Source organism: Mobula hypostoma, chromosome 30, assembly GCF_963921235.1.
Source record: "Mobula hypostoma chromosome 30, sMobHyp1.1, whole genome shotgun sequence".
NCBI classification, from domain to species: Eukaryota; Metazoa; Chordata; class Chondrichthyes; order Myliobatiformes; family Myliobatidae; genus Mobula; species Mobula hypostoma.
In genome coordinates, this window is record NC_086126.1 from 4,844,631 (window position 1) to 4,857,737 (window position 13,107).

A 13,107-nucleotide genomic window follows, 5' to 3' on the forward strand; every position below is an offset into this window, starting at 1 on the left:
CCTCTATTTTTCTAAGCTACATGTACCTATCCAGGAGCCTCTTAAAAGACCCTATGATATCTGCCTCCACCAGCGTCACCTGCAGCCCATTCCAAGCTCTCACCACTCTGCGTAAAAAGCTTACCACTGACATCTCCTCTGTACCTACTTCCAAGCACCTTAAAATTGTGCCCTCTAGTGTTAGCCATTTCAGCCCCGGAAAAAGCCTCTGACTATCCACACGATCAATGCCTCTCGTCATCTTGAACACCTCTATCAGGTCACCTCTCAACCTCCGTGACTCTGAGGAGAAAAGACTGAGTTCACTCAACTTATTCTCATAAGGGATCCAGGCAACATCCTTGTAAATCTCCTCTGCACCCTTTCTATAGTTTGCACATCCCTCCTGTAGTGAGGCAACCAGAACTGAGCACAGTACTCCAAGTGGGGTCTGACTAGGGTCCTATATAGCTGTAACATTACCTTTTGGCTCTTGAAATCAGTCCCATGGTTGATAAAGGCCAATGCACCACATGCCTTCTTAACCACAGAGTCAACCAGCGCAGCAGCTTTGAGTGTCCTTTGGACTCGGACCCCAAGATCCCTCTGATCCTCCACACTGCCAAGAGTCTTACCATTAATACTATATTCTGCCATCATATTTGACCTACCAAAATGAACCACCTCACACTTATCTGGGTTGAACTCCAACTGCCACTTCTCAGCCCAGTTTGCATCCAAACGATGTCCTGCTGTAACCTCTGACAGCCCTCCACACTCTCTACAACACCCCCAACCTTTGTGTCATCAGCAAATTTCCTAACCCAACCATCTACTTCCTCATTTAGGTTAATTATAAAAAATTACGAAGATAAGGGGTCCCAGAACAGATCCCTCAGGCACACCACTGGTCACCGGCCTCCATGCAGAATATGACCCGTCTACAACCACTCTTTGCCTTCTGTGGGCAAGCCAATTCTGGATCCACAAAGCAAGGTCCCCTTGGATCCCATGCCTCCTTACTTTCTCAATAAACCTTGCATGGGGTAACTTATCAAATGCCTTGCTGAAATCCATATACACTACATCTACTACTCTACCATCATCAATGTGTTTAGTCACATCCTCAAAAAATTCAATCAGGCTTGTAAGGCACAACCTGCCTTTGACAAAGCCGTGCTGACTATTCCTAATCATATTATGCCTCTCAAAATGTTCATAAATCCTGCTTCTCAGGATCTTTTCCATCAACTTATCAACCACTGAAGTAAGACTCACTGGTCTATAATTTCCTGAGCTATCACTACTCCTTTTCTTGAATAAGGGAACAACATCTGCTACCCGCCAATCCTCCAGAATCTCTCCCGACCCCAAAGATATGCAAAGATCATTGCCAGAGGCTCAGCAATCTTCTCCTTCGCTTCCCACAGTAGCCTGGGGTACATCCCATCCAGTCCTGGTGACATATTCAACTTGATGCCTTCCAAAAGCTCCAGCACATCCTCTTTCTTAATATCTATATGCTCAAACTTTTCAGTCCACTGTAAGTCATTCCTACAATCGCCAAGATCCTTTTCCGTAGTGAATACTGAAACAAAGTACTCATTAAGTACCTCTGTGATCTCCTCCGGTTCCATGCACACTTTTCCACTGTCACACTTGATTGGTCCTATTCTCTTACGTCTTATCCTCTTACTCTTCACATACTTGTAGAATGCCTTGGGATTTTACTTAATCCTGTCCACCAAGGACTTCTCATGGCCCCTACTGGCTCTCCTAATTTCTTTCTTAAACTCCTTCCTGCTTGCCTTATAATCTTCTAGATCTCTCTCGTTATCTAGTTTTTCAACCTTTCTTAAGCTTTTCTTTTCTTCTTGACTAGATTTACAACAGCCTTTGTACACCACAGTCCCTGTACCCTACTATCCTTCCCATCTCATTGGAACGTACCTATGCAGAACACCATGCAAATATCCCCTGAACATTTGCCACATTTCTGCCGTACATTTCCCTGAGAACATCTGTTCCCAATTTATGCTTTCAAGTTCCAGCCTGATAGCTTTATATTTCCCCTTACTTCAATTAAACACTTCCCTAACTTGTCTGTTCCTATCCCTCTGCAATGCTATGGTAAAGGAGATAAAATTGTGATCACTATCTCAAAAATGCTCTCCCACTGAGAGATCTAACACCTGACCAGGTTCATTTCCCAATTCCAGATCAAGTACAGCCTCTCCTCTTGCAGGTTTATCTACATATTGTGTTTTGAAACCTTCCTGAACACACCCAACAAACTCCACGCCATCTAAACCCCTTGCTCTAGGGAGATACCAATCAATATTTGGGAAATTAAACTCTCCAACCACGACAACCCTGTTATTATTACAGCTTTCCAGAATCTGTCTCCCTATCTGCTCCTCGATGTCCCTGTTATTATTGGGTGGTCTATAAAAAACACCCAGTAGATTTATTGACCCCTTCCTGTTCCTAACTTCTACTCACAGAGACTCAATAGACAATCCCTCCTTTTCTGCAGCCATGACACTATCTCTGATCAGCAGTGCCATGCCCCCACCTCTTTTGCCTCCCTCCGTCCTTTCTGAAACATCTAAAGCCTGTAGATGTAGATGTCCTGGGATGGCAGGACTTTCATATGAAGAAAGACTGGATGAACTGGGCTTGTACTCATTGGAATTTAGAAGATTGAGGGGGGATCTGATTGAAACGTATAAGATCCTAAAGGGATTGGACAGGCTAGATGCAGGAAGATTGTTCCCGATGTTGGGGAAGTCCAGAACGAGGGGTCACAGTTTGAGGATAGAGGGGAAGCCTTTTAGGACCGAGATTAGGAAAAACTTCTTCACACAGAGAGTGGTGAATCTGTGGAATTCTCTGCCACAGCAAACTGTTGAGGCCAGTTCATTGGCTATGTTTAAGAGGGAGTTAGATATGGCCCTTGTGGCTACAGGGGTCAGGGGGTATGGAGGGAAGGCTGGGGCGGGGTTCTGAGTTGGATGATCAGCCATGATCATAATAAATGGCGGTGCAGGCCCGAAGGGCCGAATGGCCTACTCCTGCACCTATTTTCTATGTTTCTATGTCTATGTTTCTATTCAGGACATGTTCAAAGGCAGGTGTGTAGAAAGGGCCCGAGGGTCATTGGGGACCCGAGTCACCCCAACCACAAACTGGTTCAGCTGCTTCCACTTGGGAAACAGAACTGCAGCATAAAAGCCAGGACCAACAGGCAGACCAACAAACTGATTAATTCATGCCAACACAATTGCATTTCTAAGTTATATTGGCTGGTCTGTTGTATATCTGATTGTATATACTATTTATTACAAATTACTATAATTTAGACAGAGATGTAATGTAAATATGCTTACTCATGTATGTGAAGGACTTAAGAAATAAAGTCAATTCAAATTCTTTCTCACTTATAGAACCTGCTTTCTGCTCTGCTAACTAATGAATTTCCTATCCCCACAGCTTGCCTCTTTACAGAATCAGACTCAATGCCAGAGGCTTGACCACTGTGACTTTCCTTTGCCAGGTCATTCCCCCTGACAGTATCCAAAGTGATATTCCTGTTGTTGAGAGGGAGAGCCACAGTGTACTCTGCACTGTCTCTTTAACCCCTCTCCTCTTCCTGACTGTCTCCCAGTTTCTGTGTCCCGCACCTTGGGTGTAACTACCTCTCCATATGTCTTATCTATCACCCCTTCAGCCTCCCAAATGATCTGGAGTTCATCCAGTTCCAGCTCCTTAACGCAGATTGTTGGAAGCTACAGCTGAATGCACTTCCTGCAGTTGTGGTCGTTAGGGACCCTGTTTTCCCACATCCCACAAGAGGACCATTCCACTATCCTGCCTGGTATCTCTACTGTCCTAGCTGAGCAAATGTAAAGGGGGAGGTGTAACTCTAACTACATCTCTTCTTTTTTTGCTCTTTCTTACTAAAGCCTCGCTTCACTAAAGCCTCGAAGAGCTAAGGCAAGATCACCACTCTAACTCTATCCACTCTGACGATGGCCGCTGCACGTCCCCCTGACTTCCTTCATTTGTTCCTTCTAATCAATCCCAAAGCTGATTGGTTACTGGTCAGAGCTCCAAAAAAAACGTGAGTTGCTACTTTGCACCACAAAGGATTTTCATTTTGGTTATGTTCTTTCTTGTAAAAATTGTGTGTAATTCATACTTTATTTTTGTGCTTATCTTGTTAATATTGCATACATGATGCTATTTCCCAGTAATGTTGCTGCAATTCTGCTTTTTATTGCACCTGAGCATACATTAACTAGCGCACATGTCAATAAACTCGGCGTTGACTGTTAAATTGTGGTTTATTGAGGTTGGTGTTGTCAGAGCAGATTAGAAAAGAGTTGGATTTGACACAGGAAGTTTCATAAATGAAAGTGAAAGCAAGTTGCTGAGCCAAGAGCAGAAAGGACAGAAGCAGAATCTTTTCAAAAGCAAGGTACATTCTGATCTGAAGGGCTGTGAAAATCAGAGGACGTTCAAAGTGAAAATGCCAAATCTAAATGTAAGTTTATTTCTGCTTCCTTCTCGACAGCAGACCTGACGAGTTCCCCTCCACCACCACCCTCCTCCATCTGGGTCAAATATTTCTCTTCGGTCTCCTTCCACTTTCTCTAAGCTCAAGGTGTGGCCATGGGAACCTGTATGGACTCCAGCTATACTTTATACTTTATTATCACCAAACAATTGATACCAGAACGTACAATCATCACAGCAATATTTGATTCTGCCTTTACCTGCCTTTTTGTTGGTTACATGGAACAATCCATGTTCCAAGCCTTCTCTGGTAATGCTCCCAACTCTTTCTGCACTACAAGGTCAACTGCATTGGTGCTGTTTGTGCCCGAAACGTCGACCGATCTTTTCCACGGATGCTGCCCGACCTGCTGAGTTCCTCCAGTGTGCTGTGAGTGTTGCTTTGACCCCAGCATCTGCAGATTATTTTGTGCTTCCAGGGTGGTTACCTCTGGTTTGCTTCCAGTTCCCCGTGCTGGAGTGGTCAAGAACAGGGAGATAATGGACCTGAATGTGTGGCTGAGGAATTGGTGCAGGAAGCAAGGATTTACATTCTTGGACCACTGGGGTATGTTTCGGGGTAAGGATGAATTGTACAAAAGGGACGGGTTGCACCTTAATAAGCGGCGCACCAGCATTCTGGGAGGCAGGTTTGCCTCTGCAACACGGGTGTGTTTAAACTAAGTAGTTGGGGGGAGGGGACGAACTGGAAATATAAGGATGGAGATAAAGGGAAAGTGAGAATAAGAAAAGTTAAGAAAGACAGCAGAATCAACAGAGCAGAAAGCTCAAGAAGGGATCGTACAGTATGGCCAAGTGAAATAGGAATTGATATGGGAGGTGAGGGGAGTAATGAATTAAAAGTATTATATATGAATGCACGGAGTATAAGAAATAAAGTAGATGAACTTGAGGCACAGTTGGAAATTGGTAAGTATGATGTTGTGGGAATAACAACATCAAGTGGACATGGCCTGTGAAATGAATATTCAAGGGTATACGTCCTATCGAAAGGACAGACTGATGGGCAGAGGGGGTGGGGTGGCTCTGTTGGTGAGGAATCATATTCAGTCCCTTGCGAGGGGGAACATAGAATCAGGAGACGTAGAGTCAGTATGGATAGAACTGAGAAATTCTAAGGGTAGAAAGACCCTAATGGGAGTTACCTACAGGCCCCCAAACAGTAGTCTGGATGTAGGGTGTAAATTGAATCAAGAGTTAAAATTGGCATGTTGCAAAGGTAATGCTACAGTTGTTATGGGGGACTTCAACATGCAGGTAGACTGGAGGAATCAGGTTGGTACTGGACACCAAGAAAGGGAGTTTGTGGAGTCCCTCCAAGATGGATTCTTAGAACAGCTTGTACTGGAGCCTACCAGAGAGAACGCAATTCTAGATTTAGTGTTGTGCAATGAACCGGATTTGCTCAGGGACCTCAAGGTAAAGGAGCCATTAGGAGGTAGTGACCATAATATGATAAGTTTTAATGTACAATTTGAGAGGGAGAAGGGAAACTCGGAAGTGTCAGTATTACAGTTGAACAAAGGGAACTATGGTGCTATGAGGGAGGAGCTGGCCAAAGTTCAATGGAACAATACCCTAGCAGGGATGACAGTGGAACAGCAATGGCAAGTGCTTCTGGGAATAATGCGGAAGGCGCAGGACCAGTTCGTTCCAAAGAGGAAGAAAGATCCTAAGGGGAGTAAGGGGAGGCCGTGGCTGACAAGGGAAGTAATGGACAGTATAAAAATAAAAGAGAAGTATAACATAGCAAAGACAAGTGGGAAGCCGGAGGATTGGGAAGCTTTTAAAGAGCAACAGAAGGTAACTAAAAAGGCAATACGTGGAGAAAAAAATGAGGTATGAAGGTAAACTAGCCAAGAATATAAAGGAGGATAGTAAAAGCTTCTTTAGGTATGTGAAAAGGAAAAAAATATTTAAGACCAGAATTGGGCCCTTGAAGACGGAAATGGGTGAATTTATTATGGGGAACAAGGAAATGGGAGACGAGTTGAACAGGTACTTTGGATCTGTCTTCACTAAGGAAGACACAAACAATCTCCCAGATGTAATAGTGGCCAAAGGACCTAGGGTAATGGATGAACTGAAGGAAATTTATATTAGGCAGGAAATGGTGTTGGATAGACTGCTGGGTCTGAAGGCTGATAAGTCCCCGGGACCTGATGGTCTGCATCCCAGGATACTTAAGCAGGTGGCTTTAGAAATCGTGGACACATTGGTAATCATTTTCCAATGTTCTATAGATTCAGGATCAGTTCCTGTGGATTGGAGGGTGGCTAATGTTGTCCCTCTCTTCAAGAAGGGAGGAAGAGAGAAAACAGGGAATTATAGACTGGTTAGCCTGACATCGGTGGTGGGAAAGATGCTGGAGTCAATTATAAAAGATGAATTTATGACACATCTGGATAGTAGTAACAGGATTGGTCCAAGTCAGCATGGATTTACAAAGGGGAAATCGTGCTTGACTAATCCTCTGAAATTTTTTGAGGATGTAACTATGAAAATGGACAAGGGAGAGCCAGTGGATGTAGTGTACCTGGACTTTCAGAAAGCCTTTGATAAAGTCCCACATAGGAGATTAGTGGGCAAAATTAGGGCACATGGTATTGGGGGCAGAGTACTGACATAGATTGAAAACTGGCTGGCTGACAGAAAATAAAGAGTAGCGATTAATGGGTCCCTTTTGGAATGGCAGGCGGTGACCAGTGGGGTACCGCAGGGTTCAGTGCTGTTTACAATATACATTAATGATTTAGATGAGGGAATTAAAAGTAACATTAGCAAATTTGCCAATGACACAAAGCTGGGTGGCAGTGTGAAATGTGAGGGGGATGTTATGAGAATGCAGGGTGACTTGGACAGGCTGGGTGAGTGGGCAGATGCATGGCAGATGCAGTTTAATGTGGATAAATATGAGGTTATCCACTTTGGTGGTAAGAACAGGAAGGCAGATTATTATCTAAATGGAGTCAAGTTAGGAAAAGAGGAAGTACAATGAGATCTAGGTGTTCTTGTACATCAGTCAGCAAAGCAAGCAGGCTGTGAAGAAAGCTAATGACATGCTGGCCTTCATAACAAGGGGAATTGAGTACAAGAGCAAAGAGGTCCTTCTGCAGCTGTACAGGGCCCTGGTGAGACCACACCTGGAGTACTGTGTGCAGTTTTGGTCTCCAAATTTGAGGAAGGACATTCTTGCTATTGAAGGAATGCAGCGTAGGTTCACAAGGTTAATTCCCGGGATGGCGGGACTGTCATATGTTAAAGAAGGGGGCGACTGGGCTTGTATACACTGGAATTTAGAAGGCTGAGAGGGGATCTTATTGAAACATATAAGATTATTAAGGGATTGGACACGCTGGTGGCGGGCAGCATGTTCCCGCTGATGGGTGAGTCCAGAACCAGAGGCCACAGTTTAAGAATAAGGGGTAGGCCATTTAGAACGGAGTTTAGGAAAAACTTTTTCACCCAGAGAGTGGTGGATGTATGGAATGCTCTGCCCCAGAAGGCTGTGGAGGCCAAGTCTCTGGATGCTTTCAAGAAAGAGATGGATAGAGCTCTTAAAGATAGCGGAATCAAAGGTTATGGGGATAAGGCAGGAACTGGATACTGATTGTGGATGATCAGCCATGATCGCAGTGAATGGCGGTGCTGGCTCGAAGGGCTGAATGGCCTACTCCTGCACCTATTGTCTATTGTCAGTCAGGGCTCCAAACAGTTCTTCTGGTTGAAGCAACATGTTACCTGCATATCTGTTGGGATTGTCCACTGTGTGAGGTGCTCCTGAAGAAGCCTCCACTACATTGGTGAGACTGGACACAGATTGGGGGACTGCTTTGTCACACACCTTCGCTCATCCAAAAAGCAGTGTTTCCCAGTGGCCAACCATTTTAATTCCAATCCCCAGTCCCATTCCAACATTTTGGTCCATGACCTCCTGTACTGCCATAAGGAGGCCACTCAGACTGGAGGAGCATCTCATATTCCAAATGGATAGCTTTCAACCTGATGGCAAGAACATTGATTTCTCTAAAATACAGTAATTTTTCACTCTCCCCCTTCCTCCTCTTCCATTCCCAACTCTGGCTCCCCTCTTGCCTCTTCTCTTCTACTAACCTGCCTATCATGTCCCACTGGTGCCCTTCCTCTTTCCTTTTCTCCCACGGTCCACTCCCCTCTCCTGTCAGATTCCTTCCTCTCCAGCCCTTTACCTCTTCCACCTATCATCTCCCAGCTTTTTACTTCATCACCCCAAACCCGCCCACCTGGTCTCAGCTACTGTATTGCCTTCCAGTTTGTACTCCTTCCCCTCCCCTCACCTTCTTATTCTGGCTTCCTCCCCTTTCCTTTCCAGTCCTGATGAAGAGTCTTAGCCCAAGACGTTGACCACAGATGCTACCTGACCTGCTGAGTTCCTCCAGCATTTTGTGTGCGTGTTGCTCTGTAATTTTGTTTGAAGTGTTTTAATCTCATTTCTGGTCACCAATCCCTGTGGCACACCACTTGTTGGAGTTGTTCACACCACTCAAATCCATACAGCTATAAACAAATACATTTCAAACATCCCCTGCTGCTCTCTATTGTGATCCCTGTCTTGTTTCCAGCCTTCTCGTAAACCACAACCTGGAGACTTGATTGAAATATTCCGGACAGGATATCAACATTGGGCCATCTACACTGGAGATGGAGAAGTTGTACATTTAACTTCAGGTAAAAGCTATGGATGCCCCTTTCTCCTATTTCATGCATCTTGTATTGAAGAAGTCTGGAACACAGGACAGTGCAGCACAGGAACAGACCCTTCATCTCACAGTGTTGTGCCAAACCAATTATATTAATAATCAAATGGCCAGCTCAACTAATCACTTCTGCCTACACAATGTCCATATGTTTCTACTCTCATTATATTCATCTGCCAATGTGAACATCTCTTAAAAGTCTGTAATGCTTCAACCACCACTCCAGGCAGCACAACAAAGGTACCCACCACCCTCTGAGTAAAAAACTTACCCCTCACATTCCCCTTCGAACCTGCCCCCTCTCACCTTCAATGCATGCCTTCTGGTGTTAGACATTTCAACCCTGGAAAACAGATACTCCTTGTCTATTCTATCTATGCCTCTCATAATTTTACAAACCTTGATCAGATCTCCCCTCAGCCTTTGCTGCTCCAGTAAAACAACCAAAGTTTTAATAATCAAAGTAATAATAATAATAGTAATAATAATAAATACTTTATTGATCCCAAGTGGGAAATTCTTTCATTACAGCGGCAACATTTAAAAACACACTTAGCAGTGTGCAGACTTAATTAATAATGAAGTACAGAATAATAATATACACAATACTAATGTAACAATGTGTGATAATAATACAGGAAATAAGCAGACACTAGTGTGGCGCGTGGCCAAGTGGTTAGGGTGTTGGGCTCACAATCTGAAGGTCATGGGTTCGGGTCTCGGCCAAGGCAGCATGTTGTGTCTTTGAGCAAGGCACTTAACCACACAATGCTCCAGTCCACCCAGCTGAAAATGGGTACCGGCAAATACTGGGGGTTAACCTCATGATAGACTGGTGTCCTATCGGGGGGGGGGGAAGAGTCTCGTACTCTCAGTCGCTTCACGCCACAGAAACCGGCATAAGCACAGGCCTGATGGGCCACAAAGGCTTGGGACAGAACTTTAACTTTAAATTGTACTATGATGGGTACAGTAGTGTCGCACAGAGATGAGCAGTCGTATATGCTTATTGCATTTGGTACGAAAGATTTTCTGCAATGATCCTGTGACAGCAGAGCTGAGTGTGTCCGCAGCTTATTCAGTAGGTCAGAGGTCATCTACCCTCTCATTAGAGCACATACCCTCTGATCCAGGCAACATCCTGGTAAACCTCTTCTGAACCCTCTCCAAAGCCTATAATGTGTGCTGACCAGAACTGTATGCAATACTCCATGATGCAGCACAGCTGTACTTTTATAAAGCTGCAACACAACTTCCTGACTTCTGAACAATGCCTCAACTAATAAAGGCAAGCATGCCATATGCCTTCTGAACTACACCATAAACCATGAGATATTGGTCAAGGCCTCATCCCTTGCCTCTGTCAGTATACTGGGGCATATCCTTTCAAGCCTGCAGACCTATCCACCTTAATGCTCTTATAGGGACACAACACTCTATCCATCTTTACCTTGAAATAGCCTAGACTGTTAATACACCCTGCACTGATCTCCCTTTATCTTTAAGTGGTCTATGCCAGGGGTCCCCAATCTTTTTCGTACTGCGGACCGGCCGACCGGGCGGTAGGGTTGCTAACGTACAAGAGTAGCAGTCAAATACGTTGGGTTTACCCCGTGAAAGACTACAATGACCATGAAGCCTTGCGCGGGCACCAGTGCGTCTACATGCTGATTTCTTAAAAATTGTTTTTGCCGATTCTGTTGGTGGCGGCGGCGTGTGTTAATCACGACCGGAATATAGGTGATAAGTGGCTAATACCCTCAATTTCGTTTCTAAAAGGGTTTATCTAACGAATTTAATATTAAATACACAGCGCATATTTTCCTCGCATGATTATAGCGATAAGACAATTACCAGGGGAGGACAGGGGAGCTTGAAGTGTTGAACGAACTTCCAATAGAAGTGGTAGAGGCAGGTTCGATATTATCATTTAAAGAAAAATTGGATGGGTATATGGACAGGAAAGGAATGGAGGGTTATGGGCTGAGTGCAGGTCGGTGGGACTAGGTGAGAGTAGCGTTCGGCACGGATTAGAAGGGCAGAGATCGCCTATTTCCGTCCCGTAATTGTTACATGGTTATATAAGTCACTTATAATAGCATCATAACATTTTAAGTAACGTTTGGATATCAAACACACAGCGCATATTTTCCTCGTATGAACATATAAAATCATTGCAACGCACCAATATCGCTGAATCGGTGGGAGCCCTGGGCTGAATATTTGTTTTCCTGCAACAAGACGGTCCTATGGAGGGGTGATGGGAGACAGCGATACTCGAAGGGGGTTCCTTATGTCCAGTCTATTCCGCAATTTAGTTTTCGTTGCATTCATTGCAGAGATATGTTGGAAATGGAAGCAACGTTTTCAGTGCTTTCGTGGCTATCTCAGGATATTGAGCCTTGACTTTGATCCAGAATGCCGGCAGAGATGTTATGTCAAACATACTTTTCAGCCCGCCGTCATTTGCAAGCTCGAGGAATTGATCTTCTTCCCGCGCTGACATGGATGACGCGCGGGTAATGACCTCGCATGCGTAATGGCTCAACAGTGGGCGTGACAGGGAAAGGTGCCGCTGACTCCTATCGCCAAATCATATCGTTTCCTCGCGGCCCGGTAGCGCATGCCTTACCATGGTGGTTGGGGACCGCTGGTCTATGCTCCCCCTATATATCCTCTTGCTCTTGACGGGTGTGTACAATGCCTTGGGATTTCTTTACTTGCCAAGGACTTTTACATGGACCACTCCTGGCTTTCTTGATAAACTTCCTGAGCTCTTCGCTGGCTTCCTTATAATCCTAAAGGGCTCTACAGAATTCCAGATTCCGAAGGTTTACTCATCAACTCTCTTGGCATCTAAGGTCATCTTACCTTACCATCTTTGTCCTTCCTTCAGACTGGAACATACCTACACCCTCCATATGCCCAAAAACAGCTTTCCCAATTAACTCTCCCTAGTTCCTGCCCAATGCTCACATGACCACAAGGTCCATATTTATCCTTTTCTATAGCTATCTGAAGACTTAAGGAGTTGAGGTCACTGTCCCCTAATCACTCACTCACTGAAAGGTCAGTCACCTGGCCAGGTTCATTACCCAACCAGGTCCACTACAGCCTCTCCTTGTGTTGGTCTATCTAATATTGATTTCAGAAACCCTCATGGATGCACCTAACAAATTCTGCTCCATCAATACTGCTTGCACTAAGAAGGTACCAGTTTATTCTAGGTAAGTCGAAGTCTCCCATAACAACAAATATGATGTTTTTACCTCTTTCCTTCACATGCCTGCATACCTCTTCCTCAATTTCCCCGTGGCTACTGGGAGGTCTGTAGTCCAATCTTATTTGAGTAATTGCACCCTTCCTATTTTTGAGTCCCACCCATATAAGCTCAGTGGACCAAGCCTTCCGTTATGTCCCGTCTGAGTGCAGTTGTGATATTGCCCCGGATTAGTAGTGCAGGTTATTCCACCTCGTGCCCCCCCCCCCACACACACACACACACATCTTTTACCTCCTTCTCTTTTGTATCTATTGCTTCACTTCTGGCTGCTTTCACTGGCCTGACATCTATCTTCTCTCTATCCCTCTGTTTTCTGTCCTGGTGCTATGGTTCCCATCCCCCTCTCAAACGAGTTTAAACCCTCCTGAGCAGCATTCGTGAACCTTCCAGTCAGGATATTGGTTCCCATCCAGATCCTTCCCTTCCCTGGAATCTCTGTCCCCATTCCATTCAACCCATCCCGGGGATTCTATCAGATTCAGTAAAGAATCCTTTAATATGTTTTCTAGATGGAGTGAGTGCGGCTGTGGG

The 13,107-nt window shown here is 44.8% G+C and overlaps 2 protein-coding genes across 6 annotated transcripts in view; one reads left to right on the forward strand and one right to left on the reverse strand.

Annotated features, from left to right (window-relative positions):
* pola2 (polymerase (DNA directed), alpha 2) overlaps positions 1-13,107 on the reverse strand; it is a 249,450-nt gene that overhangs the window by 186,634 nt on the left and 49,709 nt on the right. The window contains exon 1 of one of the 4 annotated variants that reach the window (XM_063036320.1): positions 11,479-11,804. The exons of the other annotated variants lie outside the window; for them this stretch is intronic. The gene's annotated coding sequence lies outside the window, so the exon portion shown is untranslated. Of the gene's footprint in view, positions 1-11,478; positions 11,805-13,107 lie in introns of those variants that run through there. 4 annotated transcript variants of the gene reach the window in all.
* LOC134339639 (phospholipase A and acyltransferase 3-like) overlaps positions 4,372-13,107 on the forward strand; it is a 43,005-nt gene continuing 34,269 nt past the window's right edge. Inside the window, exons 1-2 of one of the 2 annotated variants that reach the window (XM_063036327.1) lie at positions 4,372-4,525; positions 9,159-9,264. In XM_063036327.1, the coding sequence (XP_062892397.1) occupies positions 4,511-4,525; positions 9,159-9,264 (121 nt within the window). In that variant the 5' untranslated portion in view covers positions 4,372-4,510. The remainder of the gene's footprint in view (positions 4,526-9,158; positions 9,265-13,107) is intronic. The other variant, XM_063036328.1, reaches the window with a different exon arrangement.